Source organism: Chiloscyllium punctatum, chromosome 27 (assembly GCF_047496795.1).
Source record: "Chiloscyllium punctatum isolate Juve2018m chromosome 27, sChiPun1.3, whole genome shotgun sequence".
Classification (NCBI taxonomy): Eukaryota; Metazoa; Chordata; class Chondrichthyes; order Orectolobiformes; family Hemiscylliidae; genus Chiloscyllium; species Chiloscyllium punctatum.
The window spans coordinates 51,730,318-51,755,087 of NC_092765.1; the positions used below are offsets into that span (position 1 = coordinate 51,730,318).

The following is a 24,770-nucleotide window of genomic DNA, read 5'->3' on the forward strand; positions in this document are numbered from 1 at the left end:
AACAGAAAAACAAAGAACTGCGGCCACTGACAAACTAAAATGAAAACAGAAATTGCTAGAGAGACTCAGCAACTCTGGCAGCATCTGTGGAAAATAGAGTTAATATTTCAAATTCTGTGACCATTCATCAGAACAGATCCAGAAGTTTCATCCGATGCTGTGGTGAAAAGACATTGTTATGAATCTTCACTACCTCGGGTCAGGGTGCTTCCTGGCTTGTCACATTTGCCTTATTATAAAATGCCTCAAACGGCACAGTCTTCATTTTTGAGGGGTTGAGGTGCAGGAAGTTCAAAAGGTTTTTGGGAGTTGATGAGCCATTCAAATGTTCTCACTGACCTGAATCTATTTGGATGCTCTTACTGCAGCACCAAGTTCAGGTGAACAACTCCCCTTACTCTGCAGCAGTGAGTTCACACTGGGCAGAGTACCTTCTCTGTATAGGGGAAGGGATTCACTGAGTCATGCAAACTGCTGAAATGCCAGTGAGTTCCTGAAAAATTACACTGACGAAAGATGTATAACTTATATAAACATATTTGCAAGTTAACTTTTGTAATAGAGACAATGAATGTGGGTCAGGATGGAGTTGGCCCCACTGCTCCAGGATGCAGATTGGTGCAGCCAACCTGTGGTGAGAAAAACAGCAAACATTTTGAGTCTCAAAAGCTAGTACTTCCAAAAACATTTCAGAAAGATTAACTCTGTTTCTTTCTCTACAAATGCGACCAGGCTTGATGAGTTTTTTCACCATTCTCTGTGTTCCTTTTACTCATGAAGAAGAAATAAGTGAAAATTCTTCTTTTTTGCACAGAACCTCCAACTAACACTATATACCAGACATACTGACAACATTTTCTTCCTCTGGACCCATGGTGAGGAGTCACTGAAACAAGTACACAGTACACAACGAATTTCATCCCACCATCAGATTTACCATGGACTACTCTTTAGTATCTATCTCATTCATGGATACATGCATCTCCAACAGAAACTCAGCAACTCACTCTACCGCAAACTCACGAATAACCTCACAATGCTACACTTCTCTAGCTTCTACCCGAAACATATTAAAACAGCCATCCCCTACGGACAGGCCGTCTGCATACAAATGATCTGTTCAGATGAGGAGGAACATGATGGACACTTGAAAGTGCTCAAGGATGCCCTCATAGGAACAGGGTATGATGCTCAACTCATCGATCGCCAGTTCTGACATGCCACAGTGAGAAACCGTAATGACCTCCACAGGAGACAGACATGAGCTGCAACAGACAGGGTATCCTTCGTTGTCCAGTACTTCCCCGGAGCCGAACGACTATGCCATGTTCTTTGTAGCTTGCAACACATTAACGATGAGGATGAGTACCTCGCCAAGACCTTCCCCACACCGCCACTTCTCGCCTTTAAACAATCACCAAACCTTAAAAAGATCATAATTCATAGCAAACTGTCCAGCCTTCAGGACAAAAACATTGTACAACCCTGCAACAGCAGCTACTGTAAGACATGACAGAGAATTGGCACGAGTAATACCATTATACATGGAGACACCTCCCAGAATGTACACGGCAGGTACCCATGTGACTTGGTCAACGTGGTCTAACTCATACGCTGCAGGCAAGGATGCCTCGAGACATGGTACATTGGCGAGACCGAGCAGACACTACTACAGCAGATGAATGGACACTACACAACAATCACCAGGCAGGAGTGTTCCCTCCCAGTCAGGAATTTCAGTGGTCCAGGACATTTGGCCTGACTACTTTGGGTGACCATCCTCCAAGGCTGACTTTGGGACAAGCAACAACATAGAGTGGCTAAGCAGAAGCTGTTAAGAAAGTTCTGTATCCACGGAAATGGCCTCATGGACCTTGGGTTCATGTCACACTATAGGTGACCCCATTGCACAATACATTCTCTCACGCACACACACGCCTACATATTCATACACCCACGCAGACACACACAAGCTCTCTCTCATATGCACACACATACACCACCCCACACTCACACCAACACATGCGCCCTCTCACACATACCCCAGCACACTCACACACACCCCACCACACTCACACACACACTTAACCAAGCTTACACATACACTCTGTCACGCGTACACACACCCACACTCACAGGCACATTAAATTTGTCGCTCCTATGTGCACACACATATAAGCTTACGGAATGAATTAGTTTTTGCAGAATTATATTTTATTTTTCTCAAAAACTGCATGAATTTATGTAAAACTCTGTAAAACTATGCAGAGGGTTTGTCAGTCTGACATAGCACTGGACACAGACAGACTTCACACCTAGTGTTTAAAAAACTCAGCTACCTTGAGAATATAATTTGAAAGAAGTTCTGGGATTTACATATCAAAGAAGAGAAATCAGCATATCTCATTATGAAAGATGAACGTCTTAATCTAAGATCGTTAACTGTATCACATCTCCATGACATTGGACTCCTTTGGCTATAAATTCTGTGAGCATGATCTTAATCTCCACAACCCCTGAGGAAGGAGCGGCCCTCCGAAAGCTAGTGTGCTTCCAAATAAACCTGTTGGACTATAACCTGGTGTTGTGTGATTTTTAAATAAGTGAAAATTGAACTCAATTCAGCTGCCGAAAATATTAGGGATTTGTTGAAAAATGAGGCTCTAACACCATCATCCCCTCACAGCCAACAGGGCACATCCCAGTCAAAAGGACTGTCGTGAAATGCTACAAGAAAGAAGACTTGTTTTAACGTCACTCTGATCTAAACTTAACACTGTCATGAATTCAGCTGTTGAATAAAAAAAGTACAAAACAGCTCTGCCGAGTAAAAGTTATTGGTGAAGTTGAAGGTCTATTGAAACTGACACGAGGGCGGGAAAAAGAAAAATGAGTATCTGACTTATCGCCCCGCGACAGGGTGAAGGTGTAATATAGATGCGAGGGGTTTGAAGAGATTACTGTTACTGTGGGATGGACAAAAGTGAGGTCTGCAGATGCTGGAAACCAGAGTTTAGATCAGAGCGGTGTTGGAAAAGCACAGCAGGTCAGGCAGCATCTGAGGAGCAGGAAAATCAACGTTTCAGGCAAAAGCCCTTCATCAGGAATCCCACTATGGGATATCCTTGTTGCTATGGGTCCTTGTTGCTGTTACTATGGGATGTCCTTGTTGCTGTGGGTCCTTGTTGCTGTTACTATGGGATGTCCTTGTTACTATGGGTCCTTGTTGCTGTTACTATGGGATGTCCTTGTTGCTGTGGGTCCTTGTTGCTGTTACTATGGGATGTCCTTGTTACTATGGGTCCTTGTTGCTGTTACTATGGGATGTCCTTGTTACTATGGGTCCTTGTTGCTGTTACTATGGGATGTCCTTGTTACTATGGGTCCTTGTTGCTGTGGGTCCTTGTTGCTGTTACTATGGGACATCCTTGTTACTATGGGTCCTTGTTGCTGTTACTATGGGATGTCCTTGTTGCTATGGCCCTGATCGGCCCTGGTCGCTCTGTCATGACGTGGCGGTCGCGTTGTTGATGACGACGGTGATGCTGCGGCGGGTGGTTTGCCGGTTCCTGAGACCCGGAGGATGGGCCCCGTTCACCCGGGAGGAGCCGGGGCGGGGTGAGTGCACGGAGTCCCGGGTATCTGAGCAGCCTGAGCGGACGGTCAGGTTCCGGGAGGGGACGGAATGGGGTCAAGGGATGAGCAAAGGGGCAATGGCGGGGACGAGGAGGAGGAGGAGGGTGAGGGGGAGAGAGAGAGAGAGAGGGGTAACGGGCCTGGGAATAAGATGAGGGGCAGGGGTTACCGAGGAGAGGGAGGGAAGGGGCCCTGTGCCCTGTGCCCTGTGCCCTGTCCCCTGTCCCCTGTCCCTGTAATTGGGAGCATGGTGAGGTTTGGGGGGGGGGGGCACAGGGTGACGGTGAGGAGTAGGCTATAAATTCTGTGAGTATGATCTTAATCTCCACAACCCCTGAGGAAGGAGCGGCCCTCCGAAAGCAAGTGCTTCCAAATAAACCTGTTGGACTATAACCTGGTGTTGTGTGATTTTTAAATGAGTGAAAATTGAACTCAATTCAGCTGCCGAAAATATTAGGGATTTGTTGAGAAATGAGGCTCTTAACACCATCATCCCCTCACAGCCAACAACCTTTCTGAAGAGGGTGACAGTTTATTCACCAGAGTCGGAGGGAGCAGAAGGGCAGTGGGGGGTAAACAGGGCTAACACCACCATTTTGGTGGGGGGGGGGGGGGGGGGGTGGGCGAAAGTGGGCAGTGTTGAGAAGGCCCGGGGAACAGGCAAAGGCAGCATGAGAATGGGGAGGAATGTCAGGAGATGGTTCAGAGGTATGTGGATCCCAGGAGATCGAGTATGTAGCTGGTGGAGGGGGGTTGGGGAAATGTATTATGTAAAGCTAATCTTCCTGAACTGTCAAATATTAAACTGACCATAGTGCTGCAGGATCACAGAGCTGCCCTGTCTTTAGATAGAGGTGACTGCTGGTGTTTTAAGTTGAGGTCACCACACCTCAGGTGAGGGGAGAGGTTGTGAAGGAGACTTCTTTCTGATAATTGTGGGAATTGAACCTGTGTTTTGGCATCTGTCTGCATTGCAAACCAGCTAATTGCTCATTTGAGATACGAAAGTTGTCTGAGTGCACTTCAATTCGGGTATTTTTGCAGTGCTCATAGTCCAACTGTCCAGATCCAGTTTAGAAAATATGATAGTACAAGTTTACTCTTCTGTGATGCTACAAGATAGTGTCTCACTGGTTTTGTGGCCATTGTTGAATGTTGGCTGTCTTCCTACAGGTGCCAGCTTGGTAGCCGTGAACAATTATGCCAGTCTTTCAAAGAAAACCCAAGGTATGTAACAAACATCAGTGGATAGTACAGATACTGAGAGGGAATCTGGTCTTGCTGTATGATTTTTACAGCAACACATTGACACCCTGTTTCTGTATTAGTTCAATTATCAGAGAGATCAACGGTTGCAGGCTGTTGTAAACTAATGGATATCTTAAAGCTTTAGTTGTGTGAGAGATTTCTGAATGGGCTGTACTCAAAGGAGAAAATGGACCCCCCAGTGCTAACACATTACCATTACACTGTAAATACCATTTCACCCTTTCCAAACACACAGGCACCTATGTATGTATTAAAGATTGGCTTTGGCAGCATGAATGGGTCAGGCATGCAAGGTACATCTCGCAGTCTTGAAAGCCACATCCAAACCAGAGACGATGAAAAAGCAAAGGAAGAAACTAATCTTTGAGCTTGCTCAGTAGTTTAGAGGATGTCATGCAATTCAATTAAAAAAAGCCAATGTCTTGGAAATGAAGTAGCTAAGCAAGCCACAGACAAGTGCAGATGGTTACAGGACACCTTGTTGAAGGCCCAAGCAATAGCACTGCACAATCTTGTTCATGATTTCCTAGAAGTTGAGCTACTGAGGGATGTCTGCTCCGCTGACATGGGCTCCAAATATCCAAAACAAGTAACTGAACCATTAGCTAAAATGTACGGATATTAATGACCAACACTCAGTCCAAATAATTTATGGATGTTTGGGGTGTCCCTGAGCACTTGGCATTTGACTAGTGAAAAGTGAGAAGGATTTGGAAGTAAATGTAACTATCAAGAGGATTGATATGAAAAATGCAGCCAGTCCAGCCAACAGGAGCTGGGAAGATGTTGAGGACATCCACGTTGGATCTCACACCTAACCCAATTTTTCTCTCTGGCTGAAATCAAATCCAATGCCTGTCTCTATTAAAAGGAGCCAAATCATCTGAAAGACATTGACAACTGATGTCCATCACATTAAGTCCAATACTGCTCCAATTGTTCACAAATATTATGGTGAAGTGACTGAACAAGACAATCAAAATCAATTCTTGGCAAAAGGGTTTCCTTGCAGCTACTCCTGGGTGCATAAAAATTATCACAGTCCTCAAAAATATCACTATGAAACAAACCGAAAGAACCTAGCAGCTACTTTTGTCGATCTTGTGAAGGACTTTGACTCCATTAGTTACAAACTACATATTAAAACTCAACATAGTGTGTGCGTCCCCAGAGACATCATAACTCTGGTCTCAGATTTAAATGTTACCATGTGGTGGAAGAAACAAAACTAAGATCATTCCAATCAACAAGGAGAGGGGAGTTAAACCATTCTCACTGATAGTATTCAGTATTGCCTGGGATCTATTGGTGTGCTCTCTGGAAAGGGTCAACTCATCCATCGTCCTGGGAGAGAGAAGAATCAAGTATTCCTCTTTGACCTTTGTGGATGACAGCACTGTTTAATGACTTGGACACCAAGATGGAGAGAAACATCAAACAGGGTCCATTCATTCTGATAAGCAATCACACTGTGTAGCGAGAGTGGGAAGTTACAAAATGGTTAAAGCTCAAAAGCCAGAGTATAGGCATATTGTACTTTAAAGGCAATAAGGTCTCAAATACCTGGATAAAATCTGCAAATAACGTAAAATCATTGCACCTAGTTAACAGTTTCCTGCTGATGCAGCCTGTATGAAAGGGTGAGCTGTGAGGACAATGCAGGGATGTTGCAGTGTGGTTTGGTCAGGCTGTGTGGGCAAATGTATGGCTGATGCAGTACAATGTGGATAAATATGAGGGTATCTACATTGATAGCAGAAGTAGGAAGGCAGATTATTGTTTAAATCGAGAGCGTGGAATGCTCAGCGAGACCTAGGTGTCCCTCGTGCACCAGTCGCTGAAATCTGAGGCCCAGGTCTAGCAGGCAGTAAAGAAGGCCAACTGTTATGTATTTGAAAATTCAAATAGGGGAAAAGGATGTCTTGCTGCATTTATGCAAGGCATTAGTGAGGCTACACCTGGAATGTGTGGTTTTGGCCTACTTTTCTGAGGAAGGATGTTCTTGTCATAGATGGAGTGCAGCGAAGATGTACCAAATTGATTCCTGAGATGACAGGATTGATGTATGAGGAGAGATTGAGTCGGCTAGCATTGTGTTCACTGAAGTTTAGAAGAATGTGGGGGGGGGGATATCATAGAAACCCATAAAATTCTAACAAGATAGACAGGTTCTATTCAAGAAAAATGTTTCTAATAGTGGGGCAGCCTCGAACCAGAGGTCACAGTTTAAGGATAAGGGGTAAATTTTTGAGGATTGAGATGACAAGAAATTTCTTCATGCAAAGAATGGTGAGTCTGGAATTCAGTACCACAGAAAGTGGTTGAGGCCAAAGCTTGCGTTTTCAAGCAGACAATCAAGAGGTTTGTGGAAGAGTGGTATTAGGATATTGAGCTCAATGATCAGCTATGATCATATTTAATATTGGAGCAGCTTGAGAGGCCGAATAGCCTACTTCTGCTCCTATCTTCCTTTCTATGAACCTCACAAGGTTGACCCTTACACAGGGCTGGCCTCGTATGATAAAATTCTGTCAGAGATGTGAGGGTCCCAAAGAATGCCTTGCCCATATTTGAGTGTCAACCATTCATAAAGTATGAGAAAATAAAGTGCCACAGAGATAAGTTGTTATAACCTGTCTTGAGTCTGCACAACCTACCTTGAACCAAGACTGAAAGTCAGTGATGACACTCTCTGGAAATGGGCCATCATGTTCAGAAAGGGCCAAGGTGGCTGCTGCTCCTGCCTTTGCAGGCTTAGTTAAAGATTTATTATAGGGTTTTTTGCAGTTAATATGGTAAATATAGTTTACTAATAGAAGACTTTTTTCTTTATTGTTTTATGAATATTCAAAAAATCCAAAAGAACCAAACAAAAGTAACTGGGATTTTTTTCAAGTGGACTTCTTTAAAAAATCAGCTTTTTGAGAGTCTTCATTGAATGGCTGAGGTTTATTTTATTCTTAATTCAGAAATTTAGAAAGTCTATATGTTTTAGAAAGTTTTTTTTAATACTACGCTTTTCTTTTAAAATAAGGAGTTGTGTTTTTCTTCCAGAGTGTCCTACATATGGTCAGTTCTGGAGAAGTTTTTTTTCCTTTGAGGAACTTATTGAAGTGGAATCACTTTTATTCAGTTAATCAGCTAAGCAGCTGATTTTATCTAAGTTTTACATGTTTGAAATGTATATTTTAAATTTTTTTCCATTTGAATATTATTTTCTGTAAGTAATGAAAGGTGGTTTATTTTATATATAAGATATTATTGACATTTCTTATTAGGCTTAATGTTATTAAGGCCATATATAAGGTACAGAGATGGCTAGTAGATTTAGGAAACTTATTACTCAGTAGGATCAGTCAGACAAATGGATGACTGTCAGGAAAAGTAAGAAGATAGTTCAAAAGTCTCTGGCTATTCCTCTATCAAATAGATATTCAGTTTTTGGAACTGTCAAATTGGATAGTCTCTCAGGAAAATGGAAGGGCCAGTTAGTTGTTGGACACTTGGAACAATTCTTATGTTAGACAGCATTTGACAAGATTTAATAGAATTATTGTTATAAGTGACTGTCCTGTCAGGGCATAGACAGGAGATTCTTGGCAGTGAACATATGTTTAGGGTGGTTTGTTGCTTTCCTGGTGCTAGGATTAAGGACAATTCTAAACATTTCAATCATGTTGTTCAAGGTGAGATTGCGAAGCATGAAATTATTGTACACATTGGTAGGAATGACAGTTTTAGGGAAAAAATTAAGGCAGAACAGAGAGAATTTAAGAAGTTAAGTAGAAAGTTAAAAAATAAAACATTTAAAAGTAGTAATTTCTGGTTTCCTCCAATGCCAGACTCAGACGAGCGAAGCAACAAGAGGTAAAGGAGCTAAACCAATGGCTGGAGAGCTGGTGTATTGAGATTAGGTTCCCTACAGTGTGGAAACAGGCCCTTTGGCCCAACAAGTCCACACCGACCCTCCGAAGAGTAACCCACCCAGACCCATTTCCCTCTGATTAACACTATGGGCAATTTAGCATGGCCAGTTCTTTGGACTGTGGGAGAAACCAGAGCACCCAGAGGAAACCTACGCAGACACACGGAGAATGTGCAACCTCCATATAGACAGTCGCCCAAGGCTGGAATTGAACCTGGGTCTCTGGTGATGTGAGGCAGCAGTGCTAACCACTGAGCCTTTGTTCAGAGATTCAGGTTTTTGGACAACTGGAATGTCTCTTCTATCCCAAATGACCTGTTCAAAAAGGTTGGGTCTAACCTAAACTGGAAAGAGACCAATATCTTAGCAAGGAGATTTATCATTCTATTAAGGGAGTGTTTATACTGATAGAGAAGGTGAGTGGAGGAATTCTAAGTAACAGTAAAATTGGAAGGATTGATGGGTAAGGTTCTTAATGTGAAAGCACGTCAATTAGAAAAAAAAGACGAGAGTGTCAGAATTGTAGTAACTCTGAAGAACTAAACTGCATTTATTTTGATGCAAGGGGTCTAAACAGGTAAGGTTGATGAATTTGGGGCATGTTTAAGAACATGGGATTGGGCCATTAGATCTATTACAGAAACTTGGCTGAGAGACGGACAAGACTGGCAGCTCAGGGTTCTGGGTTTTAAGTGCTCTAGGAAGGATATAAAAGGAGGGAAGAAAAGAGGGGATGGTATTTTCATTAAGGAATTGGATTCCTTACAGTTTGGAAACAGGCCCTTCGGCCCAACAAGTCCATACTGACCCACCGAAGAGCAACCCACCCAGACCCATTCCCCTACATTTACCCCTTCACCTAACACTACAGGCAATTTAGCATGGCCAATTCACCTAACCTGCACATTTTTTGGACTGTGGGAGGAAACCGGAGCACCCGGAGGAAACCCACGCAGACACGGGGAGTACGTGCAAACTCAACACAGACAGTTGCCTGAGGCAGGAATTGAACCTAGGTCTCTGGTGCTGTGAGGCAGCAGTGCTAACCACTGTGCCACCCATAATAATATTACTGGTGTAACTAGGGAAGATATTGCTGAAAAATCATCCAATGAAAATTGTATGGGTAGAAATTACAAACAAGGAAAGATCGCTTTGATGGGATTGTACTAAAGGCCCCCAATCGTAAGAGAGAAATTGAGAAACAAATATGTAGGGAGATCTCTGATATATGTAAGCATTAGAAGGTTGTAATAATGGGGATTTCAATTTTCCAAACATTGACTGGGACTACCATCGTGTTAAAGGTTTGGATGGTGAAGACTTTGTCAAATGTGTTCAAGAGAATTTTCTTTATCAACATGTGGATGCTCTTCCTATGGAAGGAGCAAAACTAGACCTTCATTTGGGCTTCAGGCAGGGCAGGTGACTGAAGTAAAAGTGGGGAAACACTTTGGGTCATAATTCATAATTTGTCCTAACGTCAACAAATGATGTGCAAATTTGAGTAAGACACTCGTTTGAGTGTTTCAAAATATTAATGGACATGTGGGTGCACTATCAGAGCACAGCCAGTGAGTGGAGCTCTAACAGGAGTCAAATATAAAGATTTAGATTGGGAAAAACCTGGATGTACTGCCCAAAAGGATAATGGAAGTCAATTCAATAGTAACTATCAAAAGCCAGAAGAGAGAAATGTTTGCAGGGCTCTGTGGGAAATGCAGGCTAGTAGCAGGTTGTCCTATGTTTTATAAAGTCCAAATGCTATCATATTTTAATGTTTTCCCCTCCTTGCAGAATTTCCTAGCCAGCTGGATGACCTGTCATCAACCATGCTGAAGAAGGACTACAAAGACCTGGAGATAATGAATATGTATGTACACTGAGTTTCCTGATGACAGGTGCTGCATTCAGATGCTGGAGCACCATACTTTTCTGCTGAACTCATACTTTGGAAGTGGAGGTGGGGGGCCATTTTGGTGCGGTGTTGGTGTGTGGAGTCAGGATACTAGGACTCTGTGGCCTAATGGAAAAGGCATAAGTCTTTTCAGCCATGGGTTATGGGTTCAAGACCCATCTGGGGATAGCACATTAGCACAGTGGTTAGAAGTGCTGCCTCAAAATACCTGGGACTCTGTATGACTGTGTGGAGTTTGCATGTCCTCCCTGTGTCTGCATGGGTTTCCTCCCACAGTCCAAAGATGTGCGAGTTAGGTGGATTGGCCAGGGAAAAAGAAAATTGCCTCGTAGTCTCCCTGGATGTGCAGGTTAGGTGGGTTAGCCATGCTACAAATTCCATGTGGGTTATAGGGATGGGGTGGGTGGAATGGTCTTCGAAGGGTTGATGCAGACACGATGGGCCAAATAATCTCTTTCTGCACTGTAGAGATTCTATGATTATATGATATTAAGCTCCTAAATTCAATAACTAATGGGAAGTCCGTTTCCCATCCCATGATATGAAGACTTTGATGTATCAACAGTCTTGAATGTATCTAATTGTGGGATTGAATGTCTTGAATACACAATTGGTCCTACCACTGTACTGAAGACACTATGTCAGGGTTGGGACGGATTTCTTCAACCAATTGTGGGCGGCACGGTGGCACAGTGGTTAGCACTGCTGCCTCACAGCGCCAGAGACCCGGATTCAATTCCCGCCTCAGGCAACTGTGTGGAGTTTGCACATCCTCCCCCTGTCCGCGTGGGTTTTTTCCAGGTGCTCCGGTTTCCTCCCACAGTCCAAAAATATGCAGGTTAGGTGAATTGGCCATTCTAAATTGCCCGTAGTTTTAGGTGAAGGGGTAAATATAGGGGAGTGGGTAAGGGTGGGTTACGGGTCGGTATAGACTTTTTGGGCTGAAGGGCCTGTTTCCACACTGTAAGTAATCTATCTATAATCTATCTAACCTAATCTAATCTATTAAACCTGTAGTGGTAGCTGCTGGGTTTCAGCATGTGTACTTCTATCTCCCATTGCTGCCTATTGAGATTGGGTGGCCAGAGCCAATCAACTTCTGCCAAACCTCTGCACTTTCAATTAGTGACTTTGTACAGAAGACTAAGGGATAATCAGGGAATGGCTGAACGAGCAAGGGCTGTTTTCCCTGGAGCGTCGGAGGCTGAGTGATGACGTTATAGAGGTTTACAAAATCATGAGGGGCATGGATAGGATAAATTGACAAAGTCTTTTCCCTGGGGTTGGGGAGTCCAGAATTAGAGGGTATAGGTTTAGGGTGAGAGGGGAAAGATATAAAAGAGATCTAAGGGGCAACTTTTTCACACAGCGGGTGGTATGGAATGAGCTGCCAGAGGAAGTGATGGAGGCTGGTACAATTGTAACATTTAAGAGGCATCTGGATATGTATATGAATAGGAAGGGTTTGGAGCGATATGGGCTGGGTGCTCGCAGGTGGGACTAGATTGGGTTGGGATATCTGGTCGGCATGGACGGGTTGGACCGAAGGGTCTGTTTCTGTGCTGTACATCTCATGACTCTAATCTGACTGGTGTTCAGAATGATGAATTCAACACAAAGTATTCTGTCTGGTGGAAAATCTAAACACAAGTTTAAATTTATAGCTGGGTCATTCATGGGTAAAGTCAGTAAACAATTTATCCTCTCACAGTGGTTGAGATCTGAAACTTTCTACCTCAAGAGATTATAGATGGTGAGGTGCACTGGAAGTTTTCATGACGTGTATCGGTAGGTTTCTATTCTGAAGGATATCAAGAATTACACGTTTAATGATGTAGGTTTGCTCGCTGACCTGGAAGGTTCAATTCCAGATGTTTCTTCAGTGAGCGTCTGGGCGAAGCACTGTTGATAATTCCTGCTTTCTATTTATATGTTTGAATTTCTTTGGGTTGGTGATGTCATTTCCTGTGGTGATAACATTGCCTGTTCTTTTTCTCAGGGGGTGGTAGATGGAGTCTAACTCGATGTGTTTGTTGAGAGAGTTCCAGTTGGAATGCTGTGCTTCTAGGAATTCTTGTGCATGTCTCTGTTTGGCTTGACCTAGGATGGATGTGTTGTCCCAGTCGAACCACTTCAGCCCATCAATAAAGTTCATGTTAAAATTTAATATTTTGTCAAAAAAAATCAATGACTTATTATTACCCTACAATACTGTATGTTTGGCCCTTTGTGACTCAGGTAATAGGGATGAATAGTAATGTTGCCATCCTGGTGTTGCTGGTGTCAACACTGCTGACGTTCTCATACCTACAAACAACTTTTAAAAGAATCGATTCACTGTGATCAGCAAGATTATGAAGGGAGAATGCCAGCCGCCCAATGTTCGTGATAGCTCAGTGCCATCTAAGTTGACAGTGATGAGTTCAAAGAGATGATGATTAGGTTCTCCTTCCCATTGGAGACAGTCTTTGCCTGCCATCTATCATGCACCGAACCAAAATGTCCATTTCCTATTGCATAATAGTGCAAACAGCTTCAGCAAATGAGTTGCAAATGCCATTGAATGCTTCCCCATTTCTGCATGTCCTACGCGAGACTGTTCTCCTGTATATTTGAATTGTGAATCTAATTATTCTGCAGGACCAATGATGTGGTTCGAAAGCTGCTGTCACTGGAAATGGCATCTCATGTAAGTCATTCCCTTTTCAGATTAGATTTTATTGAAGTAGTGTGGAGCCCATGCTTTCCCGTTTGTCTTTATCTCATATTGTAATGACCTTATTTTATTGCTGCATTGATAATCTCCATTTTCAATCCACCGCTCGAGCCTTATCCAAATGCAGATCTTCTGATGAGGCGGAAATGACTTATATTTCTATTTCTATAGTACTTTTGATATAATAAAATATCCCATGGTGTTTTACAGTTGTTACAAACTTTGATAACTGTGCCACATAACATGGTACTGAGGGCAGATGGCTGAAGGCTTGGTCAGTGAAGTTTATTTTGAAGAGCCCCACAGGAGAAGACAGAGAGAGAGAAAGTTGGAGTGGTTTAGACAACGAATTGAAGAGCTTAGAACCTCGGGATTAGTGGTGCTGGAAGAGCACAGCAGTTCAGGCAGCATCCAAGTAGCTTCGAAATCGACGTTTCGGGCAAAAGCCAGGCTTTTGCCCGAAACATCGATTTCGAAGCTACTTGGATGCTGCCTGAACTGCTGTGCTCTTCCAGCACCACTAATCCAGAATCTGGTTTCCAGCATCTGCAGTCATTGTTTTCACAGAGCTTAGAACCTCGGCAGCCGAAGCCACAGCCATCAGTGGTGAAGGATAAAATTTCAAAAAGACAGAGTTAGAGTACCCTAGATATTGTGGATGGTTGTGGGACTGGAAGGTTTTGCAGAGATATTGTGAGGCCATGGAGAGATCTGATGAGAATTTTAAAGTTTAGACGCTGTTTGACAGGGCTGCAGTGTGGTTCAACTGAATTTTTGCAAATTAGGGCATGGTTTCTGATGGCCTCAGGATTTTGGAGGTCAGTTAGGGAAGCACTGGGATAATCCAATCCTGAGGTAGCAAAGGCACATGTGAGAGTTTCCGAAGCAAAGAGATTGAAGTAAGGGCAAAATTGGGGATTGTTACGGCAATGCAAATAGGGAGTCTACATGATGAGGTGGGAAAGCGTCTTGTGGTCCAATGTGATACCTAGCTGTTGAATAGTCTGCTTTACTCGCAGACTTTGCAGGGGGAAGATCGGAGTAACTTGCTACGGAACAGAGTTTGCAGTAGAGACTGAACTCATCTCTATTTAAATAGAGAAAATTTCTGGTCATCTAGGTCCCCTACTTTGAATAAGAAGTATGATTTTACAACAATGAAAGAGTGAGGAGTGGTGAGGCACAACTGAGTTGAACAGTGCTATGCTTTGAGATGATGTCAAGGTCAGCATATGGAAGAGGGGACTAGATGGGGACAAAGGAGAGACTCCTGGGGATGTGTGCCACAGAAATAAATATGTGCGAGTGGGAAAAGAAGCCTTTGGAAGTGTTACTCTGACTATAATTAGCTCAGTTAAGAATGGAACCAGATGAGATTAGTATCACCCAGCTGGATAAGCATGGCTCAGTGGATAGGACTGCTGCCTCAGAGCGCCAGGGACCCGGGTTTGATTCCAGCCATGGGTGACTGTCTGTGTGGACTTTGCACATTCTCTTCGTGTTTTAGCGGGTTTTCTCCGGATGCTCCATTTCTTCCACCAGTCCAACAATGTGCCGGTTAGGTGGATTGGCCACGGAAAATGCAGCTTTATCAGGATAGGGTATTAGGGTGTATCTGGGTGTACCTTTGAAGAGTCAGTCTGGACTTGAAGGGCCAAATACCATGCTTCCACACTGTAGGGATTTTATGAATGCTATGACTAAATGATGGGCGATGTAGTCAGCCATGTCATAGGCTGCAGTCCGAACATGAAGGATGAAGAGTGGAAGTCTTTTGTTTGACTCTGAAGAGCCATGTCTGTGCTATCACATGATTGGAACCCAACTAGAGGGATTCAAGCATCTGTGAAATGAGAGATCAGGGTGTTTGAAGAGGAGAGGGAAGTTGGTGGTTTACAGGATGATGGGCTATTGAATGGAGTTGCTTTTAAGAAGACGGCTGATGAAGTCAGATTAAATATTAGGCCTGAAGCCATTGCTTTTGTCCCTGTTCCAAACATCCCTCCTCTATAACTATTCTAGAATATAAATCCAGACTGGAAAGAGGAAATTCCTCATGCTGTTAACTTGTGATTGACCTTGCGATGTTGATATTGAACTGACATGCTGAATTACTCACTCCAGAAAGAGAAGCTGAAACTGAAAACAAGCCAGCTGGTGGAGAAGGTGCAGAGGAGTCCCAGTGACGTTGGCTCTACAGAAGTCCAAAGTGAGTATGCATTTCCATTATGCAATCCCCTACAAGTTGGGTTCAGTTAAAAGTACTCTTTTCATATACAGGTTTGAGCATCTAAGTTTATATTTTTATAACTTGATGTTTCATAGCATAATTGGCAAGTGGCAAAAGACTTATCAAACCAAACCAGTCCCAGAGATCACATGGGTTCTCCATTAGTACTCTAAACTTCAGATGATGTGATCTCTGCTGTAGTCTAGATTTAATTCACCTCCAGCTCTCTCCTGAAGATGTACACATTTCAAAGACTCGCTTCTCTTTGAAGAGACAATACCAAGTTAATTTTAACATAGCTTAAATGCATATTCCTGCAACTGAAATCTGTAAAACTGTAATCTGTAGCAATATTACACAGCCATTGAGTTTTTAGACCTCTTTTGGGAAACCCCTGAGTCTGTGTTGCACGGTGGCTCAGTGGTTAGCAACTGTGCCTCACAACCTCAGGGACCCGGGTTCGATTCCAGCCTTGGGCAATTGTCTGGAGTTTGCACATTCTCCCTGTGTTGCGTGGGTTTCCTCCGGGTGCTCCGGTTTCCTCCCACAGTCCAAAGATGTGCAGGTTACGATGAATTGGTCGTGCTAAATTACCCATAGATTTAGGTGCATTAGTTAGGGGGAATGGGTCTGGAAAGGTTATTCTTCGGAGGGTCAGTGTGGACTAGTTCGGCTGAAGGGCCTGTTTCCACACTATAGGGAATCTAAAAAAAAAGCTGGAAATAGTCATAGAGATGTACAGTATGGAAACATACCCTTCGGTCCAACCATGCCAACCAGATATCCCAACCCAATCTAGTCCCACCTGCCAGCACCCAGCCCATATCCGTCCAAACCCTTCGTATTCATATACCCATCCAAATGCCTCTTAAATGTTGCAATTGTACCAGCCTCCATCACTTCCTCTGGCAGCTCATTCCATACACCTACCACCCTTAGCGTGAAAAAGTTGCCCCTTAGGTCTCTTTTATATCATTCCCCTCTCACCCTAAACCTATGCCCTCTAGAATCTGGACTCCCCAACCCCAGGGAAAAGACTTTGCCTATTTATCCTATCCATGTCCCTCATAATTTTCTAAACCTCTGTAAGGTCACGCCTCAGCCTCCGACGCTGAAGGGAAAACAGCCCCAGCCTGTTCAGCCTCTCCCTATAGCTTAAATCCTCAAACCCTGGCATCATCCTTGTAAATCTTTTCTGAACCCTTTCAAGTTTCACAACATCTTTCTGATAGGAAGGAGACAGAATTCTATGCAATATTCCAACAGTAGCATAACCGATGTCCTGTACAGCCGCAACGTGACCTCCCAATGTTTGAGCCATTCAAATTATCTGCTTTAAACTTTGAATCATTCTTGCTGCTCACCCCGGACCTTTTTCTTGGGCACAGTTCATGAGATGTGGTTTGACCATAGACCATGTTGTCTTTAAAGTCCAGCCGCATCTATGAATTAACATTCTGGTGCAGTTCCAGGTAAGTAGGCTGTACACCCTAACAAATCAACAGCATGTTCATTTGATTGTTGATGTACAGATGTACTCCATTAGCCCACTGAAGCATCTATTATTAGATGCAGTTCTGTATTTGGCAGCCCTGCCTGAGCAACCTTGAATGAGCTAAAAGCTACATCATCAATCAATGTAATAGAAGTTGAACTTGTCATTAAGCTGATTTACACTTGTGTTCCATAGACAAGGACCCATTCTCTGTAAACAAAAGGAATATGATCAGTTTTGTCATTTTTTTTAATAACCTGATATCTTTGGGGACCTGTTTTTCTTAGTCTCTATCTCCATGACATTTCTTGATCAATCTGAGTCAACTTGCTAACCAATCAACACCCTTTTGTAAAATTATTTGAAATTTGGTATTCTTGTGTTTTTGAGTCCGAGATGAAAAGCTTCAGCAGCACGTGTCTCTCTTCACCAATATCTGATAAATCATCTCTATGCACTGTCAAAGATTGTGTAGTAATAGTCGTCTTCTGATTTCTTGCTGTTGCATTGATAAAACAGACTTTAGATGTGATGTACTGTCAAAACATGCCAAGGCTTCTTAAATCCAATACCTCAAACACTTAGGAGGACAAGGGCATCTAATACACAGAAACATCATCATCCCAAGTTCTCCTCCGTATCACACGTATCTTCAGATGGGCATTGTTCATCATTGCTGGGCGATAATCCATTCACTACCTAACACCATTCGAATCTCTCAATACTTCCTCAATCTGTGGCATCCACTTTGTTTACAGGAACATGTTTTGAATTTAGATAGCCTCCCACCTTCATCAGTAAGTTTCATTGTTTTTGTTAACAAGGTTTGATCCTTCCATTGACGATTAATCCTGGATTCCTGAAAGACAGTTTAATTTCCTTGGTATTGCAAACTCATCAAATCCTCAAGTTAATTAGAGAAATTGAACAATTGCTTTAACTCATTCTTTAAACTAGAGTCATAGAGATGTACAGCACAGAAACAGACCCTTTGGTCCAACCCGTCCATGCCGTCCAGATATCCCAACCCAATCTAGTCCCACCTGCCAGCACCTGGTCCATATCCATCCAAACCCTTCCTATTCATATACCCATCCAAATGCCTCTTAAATGTCCAGCCTCCACTACTTCCTCTGGCAGCTCATTCCATAGGTGTACCACCCGCTGCATGAAAATGTTGCCCCTTAGGTCTCTTTTATATCTTTCCCCTCTACCCTAAACCTATGCCCTCCAGTTCTGGACTCCCCAACCCCAGGGAAAAGACTTTGGTTATTTATCCTATCCATGCCTGTCATGATTTTGTAAACCTCTATAAGGGCACCCCTCAGCCTCCGACACTCCAGGAAAAACAGCCCCAGCCTATTCAGCCTTTCCCTCTAGCTCAAATCCTCCAACCCTGGCAACATCCTTGTAAATCTTTTCTGAACCCTTTCAAGTTTCACAACATCTTTCCGATAGGAAGGATACCAGAATTGCATGCAATATTCCAACAGTGGCCTAACCAATGTCCTGTACAGCCATAACATGACCTCCCACCTGTACTCAATACTCTGGCCAATAAAGGAAAGCATACCAAATACCACCTTCACTATCCTATCTACCTGTGACTCCACTTTCAAGGAGCTCTGAACCTGCACTCCAAGGTGTCCCTATTTAGCAACACTCCCTAAGACCTTACCGTTAAGTGTATAAGTCCTGCTAAGATTTGCTTTCCCAAAATGCAGCACCTCGCATATATCTAAATTAAACTCCATCTGCCACTTCTCAGCCCATTGGCCCATCTGATCAAGATCCCGTTGTAATCTGAGGTAACCTTCTTCGCTGTCCATTACACCTCCAATTTTGGTGTCCTCTGCAAAATTGCTAACTGTACCTCTTATGCTCACATCCAAATCATTCATATAAATGACAAAAAGTAGATGGCCCAGCACCGATCCTTGTGGCACTCCACTGGTCACAGGCCTCCTGTCTGAAAAACAACCCTCCACCACCACCCTCTGTCTTCTACCTTTGAGCCAATTCTGTATCCAAATGGCCAGTTCTGCCTGTATTCCATGAGATTTAACCTTGCTCACCAGTCTCCCATAGGGAACCTTGTCGAATGCTTTACTGAAGTCCATATAGATCACATCTACCGCTCTGCCCTCTGCAATCCTCTTTGTTCCTTCTTCAATCAAGTTTGTGAGACATGAATTCCCGAGCACAAAGCGATGTTGACGATCCCTCATCAGTCCTTGCCTTTCCAAATACATGTGCATTCTGTCCCTCAGGATTCCCACTTGCCCACCACCGCATCAGGCTCACTGGTCTGTAGTTCCCTGGCTTGTCCTTACCACCCTTCTGAAACAGTGGCACCACATTAGCCAACCTCCAGTCTTCCGGCACCTTACCTGTGACTATCGATGATGCAAATATCTCAGTAAGAGGCCCAGCATCCATTCCCTAGCTTCCCACAGAGTTCTAGGGTACACCTGATCAGGTCCTGAGGATTTATCCACTTTTATGTGTTTCAAGACATCCAGCTCTTCCTCCTCTGTAATATGGACATTTTTCACGATGTCATCATCTATTTCCCTACATTCTATATCTTCCATGTCCTTTTCCACAGCAAATACTGATCTAAAATACTTGTACATTATCACAGATAAGAGTGTCAATATAAGAAATATATCATTTTGATATGTATGAGTTAAAGAAAAATGCAAACTTCAAATTGATTTCAAGAGATGCATTTTAACATGACTACGTTATTTCTACTTCAGCCTTTTCATTTGCTGTTTTGCAATAATCTTTCCCAATAGTCTGAACTCAACCTACCTAAATGCCTACATGGTGTCAGGTTTCAGCTTAACTCGCAAGTCATAATTAATAAGATTATAATGAGACTGAATTGAAGAGCAGCGCAAGTTTAAATTTAACTTCCAACCCTGCTGTCTCCATTAAATTAGCTTAATCTCCCTCATCTAACATTATACACATGGTATTGTTAATCAAAACTGGGCATCTGTGTCTCTTGATAATGCAGCATCATTGAGAGCAGAATAGAAATGAAAGTTTATTCTAAGGCCTTGATAAGCTCCTCACTATTTAGGATGTTCTTACTTACATATTTTATAATTACTTCTTCAGTCAACAGCACTAAGCACTTTGTGTGGTCAAGATATTGCTCATTCATTGCTGTAGCTCACTGGAACTGTTTCATTTTGTCAATTTCTCTCCTACATTGTCCGTGGCAAAGTTAAATGTGACAAGGTTTCCGGAAGGCTTTCTCTAAATTGTCTATAAATAATTGAGTAGCCATCGGTACACCATTTCACCAACAGACATATCTATGCAGAATTAAAGAGCAATAGTAGGATGCTGTCCTCGTCCACTCTAGGTCTTTGCCCTGATGATCATTATAACCAGTAATCAATTCCGTTTTGATCTCCACCCTTTTGCAATCAGGTGAGAAAGTGTAATGGCTCCCTCCTTTTCTAACCCAAGAGTGAAATTTTAATCCTGCTGTTTAATTATCTTATGTTTTCCATAATCGCATAGCTGCAGATGTCCCAGGGTTCTAGATTAGATTACTTAGATTACTTACAGTGTGGAAACAGGCCCTTCAGCCCAACAAGTCCACACTCACCCGCCGAAGCGCACCCACCCAGACCCATTTCCCCTACATTTACCCCTGCACCTAACTCTACAGGCAATTTAGCATGGCCAGTTCACCTAACCTGCACATTTTTAGACTGTGGGCGGAAAGCCGAGCACCCGGAGGAAACCCCCACAGACACGGGGAGAATGTGCAAACTCCACACAGTCAGTCACCTGAGGCGGGAATTGAACCCAGGTCTCTGGCGCTGTGCTAACCACTGTGCCACCCCATTGTTTTCTGAGCTTCTCTCTCTCTCACGCACACACGCACACAATGAGAATGTTCAAGCATGCACGCACGCACAAGCATGAGAGGGACTTGTCCAGTTGTTGTTCATAAATCCATTTTTGTTTGTGTCTCCCTGCTGCTCAGAAGCAGCAACTGATAAAGGATGATTTTCATCTCACTATATCTGTTCATTGTTTCTCAGACAACCTTTCATCTCAAAGATGTGAATTGGCTGAAAGGTACAGTGTTTTAGTGCCCTTTGAAACAATGTTAATTTCAACTCAAAGTTGATCTTTGTTGATGGATTCGTGGGCTTGGCTCAACCTGGTCAGGTGATCGGAGTAGTCATTTTAGGTTTGTATTTGTCCATTTTTTAAAAACTTTCTTTTTGTCCAAGCATGTCTTTCACAAGTAAAATAGTGAAAATTGATAGATTATAGTAAAACATACTAACAATCCTTGTTAAGGACTTCTACTGAACAGCAATTGTTCTATAACATGAGATTATTTTTGATGGTGTCTAAATTGTGTCTGTTCTCTGAAGTGGAAAGTGCATACTCAAATACACAACATAAAGTCAATTGCTTAGGAAGACAATTGAACAGTACTGCACAGGGGAAAAAAAATCACTGAGCAGATAGTTGACGTTATTTTCAAATTCACCCATGCTTGCCTCAGCTGCCTCATATATCACTAATCTCCTCCAATACACAATCCTTGGGTATTTGTTTTCCTGCAATTCTAACATCTGCATCCCAGATTTTAATGTCTGTACTGCTGATGAATGTGCCTTTGGTTGATGGACTCTTAAGCACTGAAATTCTCTCCAGCGCTTATTCCTGATTCTATATCAACTCTTAACTTGATCTTTAAAACCTACCACTTTGGTCTCCTGTTAAGCTCTGTCAAATTTAGTTTGAAATTGCTTTGTGAAAATTGTTTTATGTCTTAGCAACTATGACAAAAGCATGTGTGTTGCAATGGCAAAATGTATGCACATACCGTGGGATAGCATGGTAGCTCAGTGGTTAGCATTGCTGTCTCACAGCACCAGGGTCTCAGGTTCAATCCAGCTGCAGGTGCATGTCTGTGTGGAGTTTGTACATTCTCCCTGTGTCTGCGTGGGTTTCCTCCCCGTGCTCTGGTTTTCTCCCACAGTCCAAAGATGTGCAAGTTAGGTGAATTGGCCATTCTAAGTTGCCCATAGTGCTAGATGCATTAGTCAGGGGAAATAGGTCAGGGTGGGTTACTGTTCGGAGGGTCGGTGTGGACCAATTGGGCTGAAGGGCCTGTTTCCGCAATGTAGAGAATTTAATCTAATTTAATCTTAAACAAATGCAGTCATTTGTCCTGTTTCTAAGTTTGTTAAGGGCACCACTCATAACCGAAACAAATGCACTGACATACATGCACGCGTTCCTCCTGACACATTCAAGTTCTCATGTATGGCTCAATACCCTCTCAACACCTATGGACATTCAGACCCATCCATGCATGCTGCTGCTTATCATGCCTTTAACAGATGTGAAGGGCCAATAGAAACTCAAGGCCTTCGCCTCAGGGGATATCACCAGCTGACAGTTAACAAAGCTAACATTCACCAAAGTCAAAGCCCGTGGATTTGTCTGAAATTTTAGTTGACGGCAAACATCACCAACTGCACCCTGGTAACTGACTGGAATGAAGTACCTTTCTCAGAAATTCTGGACAACTCTGAGCCACTTGAGGGGAAGGCTCAGGGAAGATGTAGTTGCAAGTGTGGTGCTGGAAAAGCACAGCAGGTCAGGCAGCAAGCAAGGCGCAGGAGAATCAATGTTTCGGGCATTAGTCCTTCATCAGGAAAAAAAACTGATGAAGGGCTTGTGCCTGAAACGTTGATTCTCCTGCTCCTCGAATGTTGCTTCACCTGCTGTGCTTTTCCAGCAACACACTCTGGACTGTGATCTCTAGCCTCTGCAGTACTCACTTTCTCCTCAGAGAAGATATAGTTGCATCTGGTTGCGGTTGTGGATAAAGTGTTGGGGAAGGTTATAAGAGAGAGGATTTATAATTATTCAGAAAGGAATAAGTTGATTCGGGATAGTCAACATGGTTTTGTGAAGGGTAGGTAGTGTCTCTCAAACCTTATTGAGTTCTTTGAGAGAGTGACCAAACAGGTGGATGAGGATAAAGCGGTTGATGTAGTGTATATGGATTTCAATAAAGTGTTTGATAAGGTACCCCACCCACAGTAGACTGTTGCTGAAAATACAGATAGAGTAGATTTTGAGAGAGAGTAGATTTTATTTGTTATTTCTACAAGGTAGCATTCCTCCAAGACCAAGATACTACATGGACAGCACAAACTACATGATCATACAAAGGACGGTATAAAGTGCAAAACATGCAGATTAAGTGTAATAAAAGAATGATAATTAATAGAGGCGTGGGATTGAGGGTGATTTGGTGGTTTGGATCAGAAATTAGCTGAAAGAAGACATAGGGTGGTGGTTGATGTGAAATGTTCACTCTGACATCATTTACTAGTGGTGTACCACGAGGATCTGTTTTGGGGCCACTGCTGTTTGTCATGTTTATAAATAACCTGGATGAGAGCATAGAAGGATAGATTAGTAAATTTGCAGGTAACACTAAGGTCGGTGGAGTTGAGAGTGTCGAAGGATGTTGCAGATTACAGAGGGACATAGATAAGCTCCAGAGCTGGGCTGAGAGGTGGCAAATAGAGTTTAATGCAGAAATGAGTGAGTTGATTCTCCTTGGAAGGTGCAACAGGAAAACAGAGTACTGGGCTAATGATAAGATTCTTCGCAGTGTAGATGAGTGGAGAGATGTGGAGGGAGTGGAGATCCATGCATATAGATTCCTGAAAGTTGCCACCGAGGTTGATAGAGTTGTTAAGAAGGCATCCGGTGTGTTAGCTTTTATTAGTACAGGGATTGAGTTTTGGAGCCATGAGGTCACGTTGCGGCTGTACCAAACTCTGGTGCAGCCGTACTTGGAGTATTGTGTAAATTCTGGACACCGCTTTATAGGAAGGATTTACTAGGATGTTGCCTGGTATGGGAGGGAAAGTCTTATGAGGAAAGGGTGAGGGACTTGAGGCTGTTTTCATTAGAGAGAAGGTGGTTGAGAGGTGGCTTAATTAAGCTATATAAAGATAATCAGAGAGTTAGATAGGTTGAACGGTGAGAGCCGTTTTCCTCGGATAGTGATGACTAGCACGAGGGGGCAAAACTTTAAATTGAGGGGCGATAGATATAGGATTGATGTCCAGAGGTAGTCTCTTTACTCAGGAGTAGGGGCATGGAACGCACTCCCTGTGACAGTAGTAGACTCGCCAACTTCAAGGGCATTTAAATGGTCCTTGGATAGTCATATGGATGAGAATGGAATAGTGTAGGTTAAATGGGCTTCGGATTGATTTCACAGGTCGGCGCACCATCGAAGGCTGAAGGGTCTCTACTGCACTGTAATGTTCTATGTTCTATGGTCCACAGTGGAACAGCTCAATATTTTGACTGTGACCATCCAAGTCACTTCACTGGTCACAGATTGAATTGCTGCCTTGAGAGATCCAATCCTAGTGGCTTTACAACAATTCACACTACAGTAGCTGTCAAATACACACAGACAAATACAGGTGGCACTCACTGTCAGATATAGTCTGAGACTCTCTCTCACTTTCATAACCAGGCACATGTTGACATGCTTAC

General features: G+C 43.0%; 1 protein-coding gene across 5 annotated transcripts in view; it reads left to right on the forward strand.

The window, feature by feature from the left end:
• The first annotated feature begins 3,495 nt into the window (after positions 1 to 3,495).
• The window catches only part of mrps15 (mitochondrial ribosomal protein S15), a 78,949-nt gene continuing 57,674 nt past the window's right edge, over positions 3,496 to 24,770 (forward strand). For all 5 annotated transcript variants that reach the window (XM_072548640.1, XM_072548641.1, XM_072548642.1 and 2 more), the window contains exons 1-5: positions 3,496 to 3,618; positions 4,810 to 4,863; positions 10,628 to 10,703; positions 13,389 to 13,437; positions 15,589 to 15,673. In XM_072548640.1, coding sequence (XP_072404741.1) covers positions 3,531 to 3,618; positions 4,810 to 4,863; positions 10,628 to 10,703; positions 13,389 to 13,437; positions 15,589 to 15,673 — 352 coding nt within the window. In that variant the 5' untranslated portion in view covers positions 3,496 to 3,530. The remainder of the gene's footprint in view (positions 3,619 to 4,809; positions 4,864 to 10,627; positions 10,704 to 13,388; positions 13,438 to 15,588; positions 15,674 to 24,770) is intronic.